Below are 21,424 nucleotides of genomic sequence, written 5' to 3' on the forward strand. Positions count from 1 at the left end.
TAGAGGAAATGGCTACATATCTACGTTATGTAAGAAGGCTAGATTTTTTTGAAAAACCAGACTATGACTACTTAAGAAAGCTCTTCACAGACTTACTTGATCGGAAAGGCTGTATGTTTGACTATGAATATGACTGGATTGGCAAACAGTTGGTGAGTACAGCTAAGTTAATTGTAGTATAATGCAAATTTTTTGTGTGATCAGTTTTGAGCTAGTGTTAGTCTTGAGTTTAACAGTACATGTGTGTCTCATTAGTGTTGTGAACAAGTACACTTTCATATGTGTTTCAAATTTCATCTTTTGGCTTGAGATGTTTAATTTTGAATCTCTTTCCAAACTTGGACTTGTAACATCAAGATAAATCTCTTGTTCAATCCAAAACAAGATTGTAGGAATTCAGCCTGGTTTTTGAGTTGAAGGAAGAGTCTAGAACTTCACAAGCAGTTGTCATTAATGCATCTATTTTTTTGCTTTGGGGACTTACTTGCTGCCAGTGTTTTAAAAATATAAATCAATCACTTCTCTACATCTGAGTTATTGTCCAGATATTTATCAGTTTATTATGAAAAAACTGTCTATATATGCATTGTTCTAATGAAATATGATGTAGAATGTCAGTTTCCGTCACAGTAAAATATCACAGAATCACAGCATGATAGGAGTTGGAAGAGACTTCTACAGATCTTCTAGTCCAACTCCTCTTGCTAAAGCAGGGAGCACAGGAATGTGTCAAGATGGGTGTTGAAAAGCTCCAGAGAAAGAGACTCCACAGTCCCCCTGGTCAGTCTGTTCCAGTGCTCTGTCACCCTCACAGTAAAAATATTTTTCCTTATGTTTAAGTGGAACTTTTTATATTCCATATACTGTGTTTATATTTCTTTAAAAAAAAGGATAAAAGAGTAAAAGATCAATTTTTCAGCATCTCAAAAATCCATTTGTTTCTTTTTAATAAGTAGTAAAGAGATTGGGAAAATGTCACAGTGCTGAATTATTCATTTTACCCTGAAGTTCCTTGTATTCTGTGTGAAAGAATCATGTTGTTTTAACTGCTACATCTTTTTTTCCATGTTTAGCATTAAAAAATACTTTTTTTTAAGCCTTTCTACAGTCTTTCATTTGAATGTCCTAACTGCTAACTGCAGAAAGTATTCAGCCTAAAATCTTTAAGAAAATTAATATCTAATAGTACTTGTAATTGCTGCATTATGCAATTGAATTTAAGTCATGGTTAAATCTTGGGTTTTTTTCTCTCTGATATTAATAAACACCTAGGGAAGCTTTTGTTTTAGTTTGATAAATTGGGGTTATGGGAAACTGTCATATTTAAAGATTAATTTTTATTACAAAGTAATAACTTTTGGTAAGACTTAGAAATTTATTCTTTTTACCAGTTACTACATATTATTTGTATTTGTAGCCTACTCCAGTGGGTTCGATACGTTCAGATCCTGCACTGTCTTCAAACAGAGAAGCGTATCAGCACAGAGATAAAATACAGCAATCCAAAAATCAGGTACATTGCTCATGTAGATTATCAGTATTACTTTGTCTTTTGTCTAATTATGTGTACTATATTGTTACTTTTATTAAAAAAAATTAAAATGGACTCTGGATTTTCTTTAGACCTTAAAATGTCCTAAAAGGTTGCTTGTTTGACGTTATAATATAACGTGGCTCACATCACTAGTGAATTTTCTCTCTGTTGAAACTGCTTTAAAGTACTTTTAGTTCTCTGGTTTAAAGCACCATCTCTTCCTCTTTTGCTATGTTATCTATTGGGGTTCTAACAGGTGTGTATAATGTTCTCAGTTTTTTTTATTAAACCAGGATAATGACCAAGGTGGGGAAAATGTTAGGAATTTAATTTTTAGTCCATTTACCTAAGCTAAGATATAGGATTGTGTTGGTGGATTTTGTTTCTTACTAGGATTGTTGAATTTTAGCTGTTTTACTTTGTCATAAAAATGTATGTGTCAGCATATGTGAGCATGAGCATAATATTGATGTACAGTCTATATAAGAACTGGCTATGTAGTACTTCTGTGCTTTAAAAAAAGAATATTTAATAAATAATGCACAAATTGTTTATTTTTGGAGTTTTTATTTCTTCTTTTGCATATATTCCTGATGCATTCAAAAATGATAGTCAACAAGCCACAGGGCAGCTTGGGAGTCACAGCAAGCCAATCCATATCATTTGAGGGCTCACCTAGCAGCTGACAGACATGGTGGCTCAGTACAGGTATTTTCTGCTTCTTTTCATGACTTACTCATTTTGCATTGTGTAATACTAGTTTCCTGTAGTGCATGACATGACTCTTCTTTTCATATTAAGCTCGTTTTCTAGTAATGTTACGAATGTTCCTATTATTCCCTACTTTATAATTGCCAAACTGAAATGAAAACAGATGCAGAAAACTATGGATCTTTTTGTATGTGGAATTTCTGCTACATCTTTCATAGTGAAAACCTAAAATAATGGATTTATCTCTCTTTATGAGGAAATATACACTTTCGTCTCTGCAAGCAAACTGACTTTTGATGCTCATTTAGTTGTATTATCAACTAAAATGTTGATTTAATTTGGTGTTACTCAAGTTATGTTTTTTGTTCCTTAAGCAAAATTCAAATGGAAGTGTTAAGTAGTGATGATTCTTGTTTAAACTTTACAACTTCTATTCAAATGAAAGTTGACTAGAAGAATGTTTCCCAGGCCGATACTTCACACGTATAAGTGGAAAAATGAGTAGAAACCATCAGTCTTTCTCATGTTTTGGTTTGTTGCAACTTCAAAGATTTTTTTCTTCCTCATTTGCTCTTAATTTTACTTTTCGTTGTCTTGCTCTTTGAATATATTTACAGGTGGGATGGTCATGATAATACGTAAGTAAATTTTAATTAAATATAGAAAGATTTGAAATGGTAGCTGCCAAGTGTGTATGAGGTTTTGAGCTTTCAGTGAGAAACGAAAATAATTTAGCTTTGTAAAATGTCATCTGGGGAAAAAAAATTTTTTTGACTGCTGCATTTTTTTACTCTTACAGTGTAAGTTACGATGCCTGAAGAAAAAAGAAGTCTAGGATAAAGAAACAGTGCTATAGTCTCACTAGGATGATAATTGTGTTTTCTCTTTGAACTGAGTTTCAAAGCATTTAGACTTAACAGCCTCAAAATTTTGCTGCTTTAGAAACTACTGTCATGTAGCAAAAAGTAGTTTAAAAAAATTATTCTATGTTTCTCGTTAACAAATATTTCAACAACTTTCTTTAACTTGGATTGCAATTGTTCTCTTAATAACATCAGCTTTACAGGTGGTCATTTATTTTTGACAACAGTGTAGTAATGTGAAATTGAAGTTGGATTTGAAGTGACATGTTCCAGAATTCTTACATTTCTTCATTTTTGTATATTTTAGGTTAGGAAAATACTTTTAAACTTGTTAAATTCTGGTTAATAAACTTGGAAATGTGTATTGTATGTCTCTTTGGCAATTATGTAGCATTTATGAAACCTTTTATTCTTTCTCAGGTAAAATGTAACAATTGCAATTCCATTGCATATATGTTAAATGCTCTTTGTGGCTGGGAGAACATTTTTTAGGAAATACCAAAAGTATTCCTGTCTGCTGACATTCTCCTTCTCAAAGGATGTGGGCGTTCTGACTTCAGATAACTTAGACGAATTGAGACTAAAAAGTTGCCATGTAAAAAGAGCAGAGCGCAGAACTGCAGCTACTTGGTCTGAATCTTTGAAGATCAAGTCTAATATATTTTCAGGACACCTTAGTTGGAGTGCTTTGTAATGTGCAGTGGTCATGCTTCCTCATTAAGGGCACCTATAAAACTACGTATCTTCAATTGTGTTTTGAAGCTTGAGCCATTGGCTTCCGTCTAATAGCCCTTTGTTGGAGTGATACTAACTGAATCATGCTTTAAGTTGGAAGAATAGCTAGGTAGTTTAGCTGGATTCCTAGTTGCCCCCAAGACCACCAGTTCTAAAAGCATCACAGATAATTGTTCAAAGGCAAGTTCAATCTAAGGTATGAAGTTAAAGTATGTTCCTTTTTTTTTTTTTCTGTGACATTAGTGAGTCGTTGCTCATCTTTGAGATAATTTTCTGCGGAATTATCCTTTTTCCTGCACGATGTGAAAATCTGACAGATAATTTTATTTTGAAGTGACAGTGGAATGTTCTTTTAGGTCACTGATATTAGCTATCTGTAATACTACTGCTGGTTTCATCTCTGAGAACCATTTGGAAATTATTGAGATGTGTTAGTGATTCTTCATCATGAAATATTAAATTCAAGTGGGCTGAATGTTGATACATGTGTATATTTATGTCAGTATGTATTTTTATGGTCTAAATAATGATGTTCAAGTGGGAAACATCCATGTTCTAAATGATTTACTCATTAATAGCAGGGATTATGAGTTTTTAATTAAAATACCTCTGAGTCTCTAAACCTACGTTAGAGAGAAACCAATGTGTTTAATCATGGCTAATTTTACTTTGTAGCATCAGTTCATCTTCAAATTTCAAATGCTATTAGCAAACTGAGTAGTGAAAGGAAGATATCTAAAAGTTCACATTCTTCTTCTGCTTACCTCTTATCTCTATTTTGATTAAGATAAAAATACTATAATATGGCAGCCCATCTTTCTAGTTTATTTAGCCTCGTTAGTGAGCAAAACTTGCACCTTCCAGCAATTCTTTCAGCAGTTTACTGTGTCTTTATTCATTGCCTCAGTTCACAAAAACATTATTTGTACAACACTGAATTGTTTCCTCCTCTGCATGAACTGCAAACTGCTTATACACGTGTAAGGACAGTACTAATCAGTTCATTACTCTCTTCCATCACTTGCTACCTAGTCGACTTCCTTTTATCCTTTCTCTTTCTGTATTGCCATTTAGAAATTCTTTAAAATCAAGTTAGATTAAAAGAGGAGGTTAAAGGCTTCTTGGTGAAGTCACATAGATCTTGAAAGGTGCTTAGGAACTGCTTGAAAGATTAGATGAGCTATTTAACATAAGTAGTTCTGACTTGCATACATCTCTGCTTCAAAAAGTCAAGACAGCATGTGTTAGATGTCAGAAATCAATTTCTCTAAGCTTTTGTGAATTAAAAAGATATGTGAATTTTTTTATTCTTTTATCTTAAGTGGAAAGTTTTTGGAGGTAAAAGATATAATTCTGCAATATCACTGATGGCTGCTTAGTCATGAATGCTGGCTTTATTTTTTTGAAGAGCTAAGCTTTTGGTTACTGAGATTGATAGTGAAATGAAGAATTTATTTTAATATAATTTTAAATCTTTTTCAATCATTGTGGTTATAATAATGAAAATCAGCAAAATTTGTTTTCTGGGAGACTGTGGACACTGTTGAACATAGCAAGTAAAAAAAATTAATTCAGGCAGTAATCCAAAACAAAGCTATTACCAACTGGGGAATTGGTATTCAGGCTTAACTTTGTCTTCTTATAACTAGGCCTTATCAAGGACCATATTTCTAAGAAACCAATCTGTTCCATGATTAACATGTCTTATTATTAGACAGTGGATTTAGTATTTAAAGTTTATTTGCCTTATGTATTAGCAAGAAACAGATAATGTGATTTTTACGCTTTCATAGAATGGTAGGGGTTAGAAGGGACCTCTAGAGATCATCTAGTCCAACCCCCTTGCAGAAGCAGGTTGACCTAGATCAGGTTGCATAGAAACATGCCCAGGCGGGTCTTGAAGACCTCCAAGGAAGGAGACTCCACAATCCCTCTGGGCAGCCTGTTCCACTGCTCCCTCACTCTCACAGTGAAATAGTTTTTTCTTATATTGAAGTGGAACTTTTTGTATTCCAGCTTCATCTCATTACCCCTTGTCCTGTTACGAGCTACTAGAGAACAAAGGGATGTCCTAACGTCCTGACACCCATCATTTAGATATTTGTAAATGTTAATAAGATCTCCCCTCAATCTCTTCTTCTCCAGACTAAACAGCCCCAGTTCCTGCAGCCTCTGCTCATATGAAAGATGTTCCAGTCCCCTGATCATCTTGGTGGCCTTGTGCTGGACTCTCTCCAGAAGTTCTCTGTCGCTCTTGAGCTGAGGAGCCCAGAACTGGACATAGGACTCCAGATGAAGCCTCACCAGGGCAGAGTAGAGGGGAAGAAGAACCTCCCTTGACCTACTGACCACATTCTTCTTGATATATCCCAGGATGCCATTGGCCTTCTTGGCCACGAGGGCACATTGCTGACTCATGGTTAGTTTATTATCGATCAGGACTCCCAGGTCTCTCTCTGCAGAGCTGCTTTTCAGCAGTTCAACCCCCAGCCTTTACTGGTGCGTGGGATTATTCTTTCCCAGATGCAGGACTCTGCACTTGAGGTTCCTCTCTGCCCAACTCTCAAGCCAGTCAAGATCCTGCTGAATGGCAGCACAGCCTTCTGGGGAATCAGCCAGTCCTCCCAGTTTGGTGTCATCAGCGAACTTGCTGAGGGGACACTCTGTCCCCTCATCCAGGTCATTGATGAAGATGTTGAACAAGACTGGCCCTAGAACCAATCCCTGTGGAACTCCACAGGCCTCCAACTCGATTCTGTGCCATTGATCATCACACTCTGGCCTCTGTCATTCAGTCAGCTCTCGATCCACCTCACCGTCCACTCATCCAAGCCACACTGCTTGAGCTTTTTGATGAGGATGTTATGGGAGACAGTGTCAAAGCCTTGCTGAAATCAAGGGAGATGACATCCGTTGCTCTCCCCTCATCTAACCAGCTGGTTATGCACTCATAGAAGGATATCAGGTTGGTCAAACAGGATTTCCTACTTTCTTGTGTATGTTCTCTTCAGATAAGACTTTGAAAGAACAGATTAGATTCAAAGAAATTAAAATTAATCCAGGATAAGATCTATTATTATCTAAATTCTTCGGGTTGTTTTAGATTTTCAGTTTAGCAGTTCATGTCCCACTTGTATATAGGTGAGTAGCATGTGTTAATCTTCAACATCGCAGCAGTTCTTATTTGAAACTTGGTTTAAGATACTAGTTTTCAGAAACCTAAATCTGTGACTACTCATGGGAAAACATTCATGTACTTTTGTTAACAGTATTCTTAAGTGCAAAAGCATTACTTCAATATCCATCTTTTTTCAGTATTATTTTCTACAAATCTGTTAAGAGATGAATTGTACCTCTCATCTTTCATCAGTCTGCTGAGAAAATCTAGTCCAACTCCAGTCATAAGTAGAGAAATGTAATGAAAAGTTTCTCACCAATCACTGTCATCTTAGTGTATTGATCTTCTGTTTTCTTTCTTAATGGTTTAGCTTTATATAAATCCACTGTAAGTCATCTTTGTGCTTTATTTGTGGTACAGAATTTGGTATTACACACTTTCAGTGTATATTCTGTCTTCCAAACAACTTGTTCAATTTTGTTGTATATTTGTCTTCGATTCTGCCTGTGTCATGCTGATATTTCAGATGATTGGCATGTAGTTTGAGAGACAAAAATGTAATTACTTGTCTGACTTAAGCCCATTTGGGATCAAGATTCCAGTCCAGGATCAGAAGTGTACAAGTGTTAACACTGCTTTGTTTACCCTGCTTTACCAGTCTGTTACCAAATGTATATTTTGGTCAGGTTGCAAAATGTTTCACTAATGTCACAGAGAATTAACTTCTGACATTGTAGGTCATTTTAGCAAGATACATGACTTATGATTGTAAGCTCATACAGTCATAGGCTGATCAATATTGGAACAGCACTTCTGCCTATCTGTTGCATTCCTTTAAATAACTCTTCATTATTTTTTTAAAAAAGAAATATTTTTCTTATTTGCAAGTGTTTCTTGGTTCTTTGTTTTACTGAGACCATTGCTAGAATTGTCAGTAGCAGACTAGAGTGAAACTAGAAGCGTTTGTGGTCTTGTGGTTCTGCAGAAGCTTGACTGATGCAGTTTTTTTGAACTACCAATACCCTTTGGTTCATTTATATCTTAAGAGGTCACAATTCTTTCCAGAAAGATGAACTTTGTTTTCCTCCTATCTAAACTAAGCCATGCAACTGGCAGTTATAATTGATTATATTTGAACATGTGTTTAGTGGTTGTGTCTGCTGTAGGTATATGGGAAGAAGGTAGGTCCCTTCTTGAACCCTTTTAAGAGACAGAAGATATTATTCTGTCTGTGCCATTGTCTGTGCCAGAAAAAACATGCTTAAATTAGTAAAAAAACACTTAGGACAAATGCTGCCCTGAAAAGAAAGACTTTTTACTAAAGGAAACCACTGTCAAGAAGTACTATTCAGTTTTGAAATAATTTGAAGAATTTCAAGAGAAGAATCACCAAACTGGTTTTTATGGCTTTTCTACTTCCTCTTCTATGAGCATATAAGCTACAAGATAGAAACTCTGAAATAACCTTTGTTCTTTGTTGACATATGGCAATGTATTGACCCAATTAGAAGATGGACTTTTTTTTATTGGTCATTTAAAGCAGAAGTCAGTGAGACTGGTGTGATTTTTAGAAAAACCCAAAACCCAACAAACTTATCATAAACCAGAAGGTTGGCCTTTTTTTTGATTTTGAGTTGTGCAGATCTCGCAGATGTTCTTTTAACAATTGCCAAAAGAGGTTTCAAAGAGACTGGAACAGAGTTATTGATGAAGGATGATGGGAAACATCTGTGGATCTTGAATCAGCAAACCTTGTTTTGCTGATCTGCCTGTGTCTCCAAAATAAATTTCCTCTTGTGGTGGTAGAAGGACAAAATATAAAAATATGCACATGTACACTGTTCTTTCTGTCAAAATATTTTCAAAATATTTTTTACTTTCTCCCAACTTCCATCTGAAGGAAAAAGTGGAATTTTTCAATCAATTGTTGAAAAATATTATTCATAAGTAAATTATTAGTATAGGAAGGATTTTTTTGACATATACTTTCATGTTTTCCAGTTCAAATGAAGAATGTGTACATGCTTGAATTTGATCCTTTTTTTGAATCAGCTGTCCAAGAAGATAGAGGTACATTGGAGGCCTGTGTCTAGTGGAGTCCCTCAGGGGTCAGTGCTGGGACTGGTACTGTTCAATATATTCATTTATGAACTTGATGAGGGAACAGAGAGCACTGTCAGCAGGTTTGCTGACAATACTAAACTGGGGGGAGTGGCTGACACACCAGAAGGCTATGCTGCCATTCAACCGTACCTGGACAGGCTGGAGAGTTGGCTAGAGAGAAATCTCATGAAATTCAACAGGAGCAAGTGTAGAGTCTTGCATCTGGGAAAGAATAAACTCATATACGAGTACAAATTGGAGAATGAACTGTTGGAGAGTAGTGCAGGGGAAAGGGACCTGAGGGTCTTGGTGGACAGCAGGATGACCATGAGCCAGCAATGTGCCCTTGGGGCCAAGAAGGCCAATGGCATCCTGGGGTGTATTAGAAGGGCTGTGGGTAGTAGGTCAAGAGACGTTCTCCTCCCCCTCTCCTCTGCCCTCATGAGGCCACATCTGGAATATTGTGTCCAGTTCTGGGCCCCTCAGTTCAAGAAGGACAGGGAGAGAGTTGGAGAGCTGGAGAGAGTTCAGCGCAGGGTCACCAAGATGATGGAGTGGAGCATCTCCCTTCTGATGAAAGGCTGAGAGGACTGGGACTCTTCAGCTTGGAGAAGAGGAGACTAAAGGGTGACTTCATTAATATTTATAAATATGTAAAGGATGAGTGTCAGAAGGATGGAGCCAGCCTCTTCTCCATGATGTCCAATGGGGACAAGGGGCAATGGGTACAAGCTGGAACATAAGAGATTCCAAAGAAACACAAGAAAAAAATTCTTCACTGTGAGGGTGATGGAGAACTGGAAAGGACTGCCCAGATGGGTTGTTGAGTCTCCTTCCCTGGAGACATTCAAAAGCCACCTGGTCGAGTTCCTGTGTGACCTACTCTAGGTGGTTCTGCTCTGGCAGTGGGGTTGGACTAGATGATCTTTCGAGGTCCGTTCCAACCCTTATGATTCTGTGATTGAACAGGCACTCCTAGGAAAGAAGTATAAAGGAGAATGCTATGTGTAATATTTGTAAACACAAAATATTTTTAAACATTAATGAGGTCATCCCTCGGTCTCTTCTTCTCCAAGTTACAGAGCCCCAGCTCCATGGATGCTAAAGTTAGGCAATATGTTTGATATTTGAGTAGAAGTCATAAATGTTTTTATTTTATTTTTGTAATAAATGAGAAAAAAGTAGGAATTTTTGCAAATACCCATACAAACTGTCTTCTATTCTTTACAACAGGCAGGAGTACTAAGGTCTACAGGCTTGCTTCCCATCCAGAAAAAAGCATATAGCTGTCGTCATGTTTCTTGTTTCTTCACATACTGAGTAAACTGAAGACAAGGGCTTCTGGTTTTGATAAACCAGTGTTACTAAGCCTTGAACACAGATCTAAGAATCTCTTTGGAAAAGTTGACTTTAAATAAAGTTCGTAGAACAGAAATCATGAAGTATTAGAACTACTGGCAGTCTTAATTGGATGATTTTGCTTCATGTGGATTAGCAGAGGCTGTAGTTGTGATTTTTATCCTTTGCATGAAAAAATCATTTCACGGACATGTTGAGCACATATTTTCACGCTTACACTGAATGATTCCATCTCATTTAACCAGTACTTCCAATGCAAACACACACTGTGTTTCTGCTCTGCTTATCATTGTTACAACTTTGTATTTCACAAGAGCAATGAAATTACCTATACAGTAAGATAACCTGGTGAGATGGCTGGTATGATGCCATTGCCTCATACCAGTAAATATGGACAATGATGACAAAAAATATTAAAGATAGCAATCCAGGTGGTTAGTTTGATGTCTAACCCACTGTCTTATTATTTGTTAATGTTCAATATCTCTGTGTTTCTGTTATTGAATGTTTAGTGCTTTTGCCATCCCCAATGATACGAAACTAAGCTTAAGCCACCTGGTTGAAACTTCACTTAATGTCATCACAGAGATAGTACAAAATTTAAGTGATTAGATCCGTGCAATTTCAGACATTGTGGTTTTGCCCAGCCAGGAACAAGGAGCCACGAAGTCACTCACTCACTCCTCCTCATTCCGGCGGAATGGTGAGAGGAGCTGGAAAAAAAGGAAAAACCTGCATAGGTTAAAATAAGAACAGTTTAATAGGGGGGAAAAAAAAGAAAAAATATTACAAGAGAAACAGTTATAACAATAAATGAGGGCATTTACAAAAGAAATGGTGTATGACACAGTTGTGTACCAACTGGGGCCTGACACAACTTCTCCAGACCAGCAGCTGAACCTGTGGTTCCTCTGTGCCCCTCTTGGCCAGCTCCCCACCTATATACTGGGTATGATGTCAGTATGGTATTGAATACCTGTTGGCCGATCCCCATGCTGTACCCCTTTATAGTTCCTCATAGAAGTTAACCCTATCCTAGCCCAAATTAGGACAGACAACTTTCTTGAAAAGGTGAGGGGAACAGTGACATCAAGATGATGACTTTCCTTCCTTCTACTTTCTTCTACTTTAATTTCTGATCTTCAGACAACAGCTGATGTGCATCTGTAGCTGTTAATGACTAGTCCACTTTGCTGTAGCTGATTATGTTTTACAGATCTTTTCTGTAGGCTGTTATATAATTTGGCCAGAGATATATTTTTGTGCAGTTCTCCTTGGCCAAGCATTTGCTGCCACTTTGCGGCTAGGAGACCTCTCATTTTAATGTGTCAGTCAGCACTGTCAGCTGCCCTGATTCTGTGATGTGAACAAGAGAGGCAGAGGTATCTGGAACAGCTCCACTTTTCATTCAGGAAAAGTGACAGAAACTGAGAGAGTGAATATTGCATTCTGTTTGTTTTAAAGTCAAAACAAACATTCCTAGAGAACCAGAGATGTTCCAGTGACTCAAGAGTTTACAGAGGAATTTGAGAGTAAATTAATGGGAATGAAGATTAATCTAATGTTTTGGGGTTTCTTTCATGGCAGGAAGCGTTCTTTTACTCTAAGAGTGAAAACCTAACGTGACATATAATCTTAGGTCTAGAAAATTTCTTAGTAAAATGACCCCTCTTAGTGTGAATACTGCTTAAGGTACAATGGAATCAGGTCAAACAAAGGGAAACAAAGGAGCTTAAATACACTAAAGAAGCAGAGATAAGGTAAGAATGACTGAATTGGTGTCAGAAAAGGGGTTAGTGTCCTCCCTTAAGTCTCTGAAGAGGCATGAGTTATTTTGCATGGTCTGCTCACTTTGAGGCTGTCATGTAGATGGTAGTTCCACTAAAAGGTATGAAAAAAAAATGGTAAGAGTACAGGGGTGGGGGAATAAAACCTGGAAAAGGTACTGTTATTGGAATTAAAAGAATTGGAGAATTAACAAAAATTACTGATTTTTGAAGATGTGTTGTAACTTTGAGGATTGACTAATGCATGTCTGGCACTAGCATAATTTCAAGTATTTCTGGTAATTTCAGGTAGTAAGCCCGATAAATGGAGAACTGAACACAGATGACCCAACTGCAGGCCGTTCAAATGCACCCATCACAGCTCCTGCAGAAGTAGAAGTAATGGATGAAACTAAGTATGTTTATCTTTGGATTCTTTCAATCTTGTGTACTCAGCTACTTCAATTTTTTTCTGCTAGATATACTAAAAAAAAAAATACTAGCTAAACTGAATTGAACTAGTGAGAGGCAAAACTATAGTGCTACACTTAATTTTAGCTTTACATATTTAATTAACAAGCTTTCAATAGCATGTGTTTTTCTAGGCTGAGACTTCAATAATACATCTGTCTGTACTAGAGAAGTGCATGCATTTTTGATATTTCAGGTAATTAAAAAACATTTAAAGTAATGTTCTGATTGCCATTTTTTAATGAAAAACACAAAATTCTTCCTCTATGTAGTATTCTCATTCTCTTTTTTCCCTTACTCTTTTTCTATATAGCTGCCAGAAAATGTTGAACATGTGGTGAGTTCTACAGCACTTGCAGGCAGAAATAGCCCCAGGGCCTTTGTTCTTTTTATTTTGTTTAAAATTAATTTCAGAAAAGTTTAAAGTAAACTTTAAAAACCATTTGGAAATCACAAAACACAATTTAATATTGTGAAGCAATTAACTGTTTACAAACAGCCACCTTTAGGAGCTATTTTGCCTGCTTCAAATCTTACTTGCTTTTAAGTTGTGTAGCCTGTGGTGTGCTTCATTAAATCCTTTTTAGTAAATAACAGAACATTTTTTTTTACTTTCTGTCGTGTTTTAGAGAGGAAAATATCCTTTTCGCATGTTGTAATATCCAACTAGTACTTTAACATCTAGAAAATAACTCACTTATATGAACAAGTAATAAATACTAGCAAATATTTTTACTTTTTCCATTATCTCTGTAAACACAGTATGTACCAGAGTATTAGTCTTTGGCAACCTAACTCATTACTAAAAGAACTTCAGGGTTCCTTACATTGCCAGTGTAATTAAAAGGGAAAATATTAAGGTCTGTTGCCATGAGACAGACAACTATTATATATATTTGAGTAGTAAAGTCAGATTTGCAAAAATAGTACAGAAAAATATTCATGATTGTGAAAGACAGTATAATTTCCAGATTTTTTTTTTGTAGTTGTGGTTTTACAAGGATGTGGATCTATTTTATCATAAAATAGAGGCACTCAATTCTGAAGTAGCAGAAAAATCCAATAAGTATTCCTTAAATGCACTAAGTTTTTTAAGGCCTATTTTCCTAACTGTTACATTAGGGGAAACTTCTCCAAGTATACATTTTTCTGTTTTTGGTATGTAAGATTAATATACTTAAAAATTGTGAATGGAGATGTCTCTTGTGCCACACTTGTTCACTAGCTTTCTGTAAGCATTGAGAAGATTTGATCTTACATTTGGCTGAGCACTGTATTAGTATTCTTTCAAGAGTTCACTTTTTTAGTCTATATTTAAACAAAAAAAAAGACCCCAAAGAGGTGTTGATAAGTTACGCATAGAAAATCCCCTGTCCTCTCCCTTCTCTTTGGATAAGTGCAGTCATAACCCTCCTTATGCCCAGTTTATGTACACACAGGAAAAGGTTAAATTTCTAAAGTTTTGAGTAGTGACTAGTTCAATTAAACCTACCTACAGATAACTGCATAAAAGAGAATTCTTAGAAGCCAAGATGCTGCTGCTGCTTTAAAAATGTAGAAGTTAATTTCCTTTGATATGAACAACTGAAGGATAGATACGCTATCCTTGACCTTTTTGCCTAGTTGTTAGGTATTTTGTCTCTTAACAAATCCATTGGTCTCAATATCCTACTCTTCAGACTAATCTTCATTTTCAATATGAAACACACAAATTATTTTTCTAGTATTGTCTATTTAAACTACAGTTTCCACATTAACTATTTTTGGAGGGTAGGAGTTTTGTATTTTGGCAGTAATTAAAGTAGTACACATGCACAGTCCCTCAGCCACAGCATTGCTATCAGATCAATGTGTAGATATACTTCTATTCTTGGCAACAATACTTAGAAGACTTAGGAAATTTTACATTTTAACATGAAAGTTACAAGCTTAATATCAAATGGTTTTGTGAGACACTTTAAACATCCATTTTTAGATTTTACACTGCTGTAGAATGTAAGGAAATGCCACTATCAGTATCTTTCATGTCTGTGAAAAAGCCATTTTTGTTTTTAAGGAAACTTTTATCAAAGGGCTTTCACTCTATACCTCTTTCATAATCTTTTCTCCATCTGAAAATATGAAGAAAGTTAACCTTTCTTGTACATACTTTCTGTTTGTAACATTTCCTCATACTCTGAGGGGACAAACCTAAATATTTTTTAGAAACACTTCATTCCTTGTTCTAAATGTTTTCATAGTTTTAGAAGCATAGCATGACTGTATCTTCATTTAAAAGACCTAAAGGGTGCCCTGTCATGTGAGCTTTTACCTATGAACACAAATATTGTTGGGCTGAATGTTACATCTTCTGTTACCATTTCATCTGGATGCTGTAAATCAGAAAGGATAAGTTTTTTTTTCAGTAAGCATTTTTTTGGTTTTGGATGTTCATCCGAGACTTCTGATATTAGATATTTATGTGCTCACATGCAGTATATATTCTAAATCTTATGCTCAGGTATTGCTGTGCAGAGGGTGTGACTTAGTAGTGGGTAATGATTTTTGTTTTCTTGGTGGATTTAGGATGGGTTTTTTGGGGGTAGCGGGTTGTGTTTTTTTTCTTCTCCATGTGGTTTGGTGTGGGTTTTTTGTTTTGTTTTTAAGAGATTGTTTCAGTCCTGCTTGAGCTGGTTTTACTTACTGGAGTTGTAAAGCATGGAGAAAACTAACCTGATGACTGTTCTACCCTGGCACTTTTAGATCAGTTTCAGTGACCCCTGAGCAATGAGCCTTTTCTTTCTTTACCTCTTTGCTAGTCATCAGTACAGTTGCTTCTATGAAGCATGTGTAATTTGGCTAACCAAAACCCTTTGTCATGGGAGGACAGAGAAGGGCAAACAGGCAAAGACAATCTGTCCTTTTTGCCTCTTGCATCCTTTTATTGCCACTTTAGACACCTATTGTTTGTGCTGCACTAAAGCACTGCCAGATGCTAGTTGATAAATATAAAAGTACAGCTGTCTAAATACCAATGAGAACTGAAGTTGCTTTAACATGTTGTGCCAAGGTACTTCTGAAGTGGTAGAGTATTTAACAGAGAAAAATATGACAATGTTTGCAGTAGGACAATGAATGTTTGTAACAGTAATACTGAGATTACTACTTTAGATAGTATCTCTAAGGTCACTTCTGATTGTACCAGAGAAGTAAGCTGCTCAGCTTTCATAAATTAGTGTTATACTGCCTGCTAAATAAATGTTTTATACTCTACACAGAAAGAGACTAGTAGTCACTAAATACTTTAAAGAAAATAAGTTATTTTCCTAGTCAGAAATTTTCAAACTATATCTGTGGTTATGCATTTTACATGCATGTTGAATAACATAAATTTGGGTTTAATACTCATTGATAATACTCCTATCTATATAGCTTTAATTATGTCTTCAAACAATATTTTTTGTATATATATATATAAAAATAATATTAACACCTTGTAGTGACAGTAGGCTTAGGAATATGTCTACATTTCTATCATAAACTATATAAATGATTGTGTGCTATGGATCTCTAATTTCAGGGTTACATTTCTTTAATAAAATTTATTGTCAGACAATGTAGTCTGACCTATCTTATTCCAATGTAAATGTACATGTATTTTAGAACAACATTTATTTTGCCTTGGAAGATTTGACTGCTCTAGTACATCTAGTCTGATAAATACCCATTTCAGTAAATTTAAAAGCGGCTCCTGTGATTTACAGTGCTCTGTGGAATTTGCATTCATTTTACACTTATTAAATATGTAGTAGTAAGAGATTTATTTTCCCACACCAAATAAGTCTTTAGTGAAATTCTGAACTAGAATACAGTTGAATATTTTTTATAATTAAAAGAGTCAACCTCAACTGTTAATAGTAATCATACTCTTTGTAATGGTATTATGTAAATGCCAGAAAACCAGGAGATTAGAATAAGCAATGCTTTATGTTGGCTAAAGATTTAACACTCAAATTCCCCATTCATGATGCTTCCCTTTTCCTGGTTGACAGAAGTAGTGAACTAAATAGGCTACAGGGAGGGAATAAAGGACAGTATGGGATTTGCAGCAAGGATGGGTTAAAATTTCCTGGGAGGGAAAGCAAGAAAACCTAAAGTGTCCTTGAGTTACAAGGAGGATCAAAGCAGTCCAAAACATTTAGAAGTGTGATCTGCTGTTCTTTTCTGTTTTAGCAAAATATAGTTAAATCAAGAAGAGTTAAAATTCTAGATTGCTTTTCTAGAATGTAAATTAACTTCCTGCCATGCTTTCATCTTCCTGCTATTACATATCTAACTTATTTTCTGCATATACTAAAATAATGAGACAACTTTTCTGTAAGCTTTCTTTGAGGCCTCTTAATCTGAAATAGATACAAAAGCTATTTACTGTCACAGTCCAGGGCAGGATTTCCTCATTTACAGGATCATAGGGTAATTCATATTGAAAGGTGGTGAATGCTGCAAAGTGCTTTATTTTGATATGATGTTGTTGTATATACATATATAAAATACTTGGGAAAAGATTGGGTAAGAGGTATTTAACTAAATTCGACACCATACAACTGTATATAATAAATGCGAAGGCTAGGTGATAGTGGATGTTAGTAGTTGCAGACAGATGTTAATTAGAAGGGTTAGTAGTTACGGGGGAATTTCGCTTGCAGTTAGGTGGCTATTAGCCTTCGAAAACAATTTTATCTCTTTTAGAAGTACTTTAAAGTTAGTAAATACAGTATGATATTTCTACTAGCTGAAGAAAACGTTATCTATATAGTTTCCCCAATTGAATTTTATTGTTGGGCTTCCTCTCCATCAATAACCAATTTATTTGTTTTTTTTTTTTTACTAAAAGTTACGTTACTCTCAGAGCAGCTCTGGTCTGCCTCTGTCCACTGCTACTTTTTCAGTGACTGAGCAACAGGGTGCCCTTGGATATTTTGAGAAGGTAACTTCTGTCTCCCCTCTCTTTAGATGTCATTTTCATCCCCTGTAGAACCCTTTTTTTAGACCCTTATTCTCCCGGGTTTTCAAATGCTTTCCCTGTTTCCCATATTCCAAACAAAATCAGAATTCGTTTTAAATTTAGTGACATAAAATGCTTGGCAAACTTGAAGACTTACTGATAGGGTATTGACAGAGTATATTTATTTCTTAATTTATTGTACTTCATAGTTTAAGAAACACTCTTAAGTATATAGCACTTCAAGTGAGAATTCAATAACAAAACTGCAGAACTCCACTGGGCAAACTCTGTTAAGGTAGATAGCTTTCATGTTCACTTTTCATTGCAAATTGTGAATACTTTACTAAGTGGAAGCTTTATTCTTAAAGGTGGTGGTCAGGAGCTGGGACCTATTTTAAAATAAGGCTTACACTACCTTCAAATAAAAAAGTTTTCCTTGTGCATTTGTTGCTTTCCTCTTTAGATTATTTTTTAAAACACTTCCTAGACTTCTGCAGTCCTCCTCTGTATTACTTATCTCTAACTACCCTTTTCCGTGTTGTGATTTGTTTTTCATTTACTATCTATTTAACTAAGAAATTCACAGTATTTGTCAACTTTAGTTTCCTTCATGTAGTGTGCAATAAAGCAGAGTAAGCTCAATGTGCTTCCAGTGTACAGTGATTTGTCACTGTAGTAATATCACATCACTGAATCAGAACATAATTATATGGCTCATGAACATATTTTAGAAAAATATTTTGAGGAATAGCATTGGGGAAGTTTTTTTTCAAGTTCTGGATGACAAAGGAAGCTCAAATTATTTTCTTGTATTAGCAATAGTAGAGTCTTAAGGGGACAGTTCAGGTGACATGATCTTAAGCTTCTGTTTGATATATTGCCATTAATGTGAAAGACTTCTTAGGTAATGGAACATTCCTTATTTCTTCCAAATACATTTTTAAATCAGCCTATAATGCCCCTAATTTTGATACCCTAATGGAATACTCTAATCTTAATAGCTATTTATTTTTTTATTTTCATACTTTTTTTTTTTTAAGATGAAATGTGTAAAAATAAACCAAAACCAATCAAATGAGAAAAAACACAGAAAAGCCCCACCACAGAAAAGAAAACAAAAAATCAACAAAACAACACCTCCCAAACCAACAAAAAAAGCCCTGAAACAGACAACACCAAACGCCTGTCCCTTGCTGGCCAAAAAGAACCAAACAAAAACTCTCTGCTTCAGTTTCTTTCACTAATATATAAATAAATCCCCTGCAGTGGATGGGGTTGCTTATGGTTCTGGCTATACCTTAACACTTTGTACTTCAGTGAAACAAGTACAGTAAATAAAGTTGCATTTTGTGATTGCTTTTTTTTTATATCTTGTGTAATTCATGTCACACCTGCAGGTGCTGCTGTTTGTTCAAGCGGAAGAAAATGAAAAGCTTTCAGCACCACAAATGACTAGAACTAACAACATGGGGAAGTGCTTATTTGTTCAGCAGCTGTCTTGTTTCAAAAAAATCCAACAGCCAGACCTCTGTAATAACCATGCATTTTCCAAGGACTCCCTTAGAAACAATGACACACCTGTGTGCTTTGATTTGGTTCTCTTACATCCATCGTTTGTTCCTTCAGTTCGTCTGTTCTGAAAGCTTTAAGGTTTTGTCAAGTACCAGTGCTTCTTTGACCATCAACACATGGACCAATGAAATGGTACAAATGAACAATATCTTCAGCAAAACTAAACTTGAAAAGTATTTCTCCTGTACTAGGAAGTACTAGCAGCATCTTAGCAGAAGTCAGGTGTCATAAATCTGTTATTTGACTTCATAGTAGCATATCAAAAGCAATTTTCTTCAAAAACACAGAAGAAAAACATGATTTTGCAACCATATAGAAAAATAATAAAAACTGATGATTTCTTTTCTTTTGACACCTGCATTGATTTTTTTCTTCTTTTCTTCCAATATTTTCTTCCAATATACTGATGATACTGTATCAGCATTAAACCCTGTCTGTGAAACTGTGGTACAGTCACTGTACTGTTATACCGAGGAGGCTGATTTAACTGTTGGCTGATGTCTAAATGCTGCCAATACTGGTGAAAAAAAAGTATTTCCAGTAGCTCTGGAGTCTGAAAACCTGCTTTAGTTATGCTTAAAACAGAGTTGCAGAGCAGTAGAAATGGAGTGTTTGCACAGAGAATACTGATGTTTATATCATTTAAGTTATGCTTCCAGTGATGTTGTTAAGAATGAAATACCTTCAAAAGTGATCTACAGAGGAATCATAAAAGAATAAACACTAATGAATCTGATGTAAGTGGAATCAGTTTTTAAAGCTTGTATTGCTAAGATAACTGATGATTGACAACATCTTTAACTTGAAAATATAAATGCAGTATTAGAGATCTGTTTGTAAATTATTTTGTCCTTTAATTTAGAACACAAGTGCAGTGTAAGTGAGTTATACTCCTTCCTTCTCTGTGTACTAGCCCATAGCACCCAGAATTTCACAAGATTTTTGGGTTTTTTTCACTTGGAGCTTTCTTATCACCACTATAGTAGGATGGCAAGGATGTGCCAGGTACTTCCCCACAGTCCAGCGAAGTGCCTGCAATATGAACAAACCGTCAGTTCTGTAAGCAAAGCAGCCTGTTTTATGTTTTTTTCTTTAGAAAAGATATGCTTCATTTAAAGCACACACAGAGGTGTGCTTTTGTTGTGTTTAGCTGCCAGTTACTGAAGGAGTGTGAAAAATGGCAGTGACTAGACCAATTATCTGACCAAAGCTCAGATTATCTCAATTTTTTATGATTCTCCTAGAGGTAAATAACTTTCTTTTTGTATCCACTCATACCTTTTGTCATATTTATTTATTTTTAATCTGTGAGTGATAGCATTTAAATTAAATGCATATCTTCAGGTTCATGATTGGATTACAAAGATTTTAATTGTATCTTATAATTAATTTTTTCCCTAACAGCCAAAAGTGTATTTCATTGTTTGAATTATGTGGTCATATGTACACTTTGATTTTTGCCGTTCATGATCTAAGTTTTTGTTTTAAAAAACCTGATCTTGGCGTACAAAAAACATATTGTGTAACAAGTTGTAAGTTTGGCTCCAACTGTTTGTTTTTCATTATCTCAAACTCATGAAGTTACTTCTTTGTTTTTATTTGATCTGGAAAAATAAGTTAACCAGTCTCATGTGAAAACAATTCCTTGTTTGTAATATTTGACCACACTTTTCACTTTCTAAGTTTTACAGGTATATGTGGTATATGTATTTCTCACACATCTGATTAGTTTTCTGCTCAGAGATTTTTGACCTGTACAATGTTTGTATGATTTGAACTCCATACACAAAATAGGAAAGTGTGTATATTTTGGGTTTGAAATATTTAAATATATAAAAGCTATTTGGTTGCTGAAAATTACCAGTATCTATTTTTTTCAGCATTCTTTTTTGTTACTACTCTGTTTTAATGCTGAAGAAGGTTTTCTTCTAGCAAAGTTGTTAGTACTAGTGCAGGTATGTTCAGGTTATTTGCCAATATGATTTGCATTTATCTTTTTCCTGTCTAAACTAAGAAGTCAACTTTGGCTGGGTGTCTAAAATAGAAATACATCCCTGTTTGAATATAAGACAAAAAAATATAGTTTTTTAAAACTTGCCTCTTCCCCCTTTCCTACATTCTCAGATGAAATAATGAAATAATCTTTTACTTTATGAATTGCAAAGCAGTTTCAATCTTTGTGGATGATCTTTGTGGATGATAAGGAAT

At 35.3% G+C, this 21,424-nt stretch overlaps 1 protein-coding gene across 10 annotated transcripts in view; it reads left to right on the forward strand.

Annotated features, from left to right (window-relative positions):
• Positions 1–19,258, forward strand: part of CSNK1G3 (casein kinase 1 gamma 3) — an 82,139-nt gene extending 62,881 nt beyond the window's left edge. For 7 of the 10 annotated variants that reach the window (XM_062018287.1, XM_062018288.1, XM_062018285.1 and 4 more), the window contains 6 exons: positions 4–152; positions 1,418–1,513; positions 2,147–2,242; positions 12,499–12,605; positions 17,534–17,626; positions 19,042–19,121. In XM_062018287.1, coding sequence (XP_061874271.1) covers positions 4–152; positions 1,418–1,513; positions 2,147–2,242; positions 12,499–12,605; positions 17,534–17,591 — 506 coding nt within the window. In that variant the 3' untranslated portion in view covers positions 17,592–17,626; positions 19,042–19,121. Of the gene's footprint in view, positions 1–3; positions 153–1,417; positions 1,514–2,146; positions 2,243–5,988; positions 6,444–8,962; positions 9,070–12,498; positions 12,606–17,533; positions 17,627–19,041 lie in introns of those variants that run through there. The other 3 variants (XR_009820855.1, XM_062018289.1, XM_062018290.1) reach the window with 3 other exon arrangements.
• The last annotated feature ends 2,166 nt before the right edge of the window (positions 19,259–21,424 follow it).

Source organism: Colius striatus, chromosome Z, assembly GCF_028858725.1.
Source record: "Colius striatus isolate bColStr4 chromosome Z, bColStr4.1.hap1, whole genome shotgun sequence".
NCBI classification, from domain to species: Eukaryota; Metazoa; Chordata; class Aves; order Coliiformes; family Coliidae; genus Colius; species Colius striatus.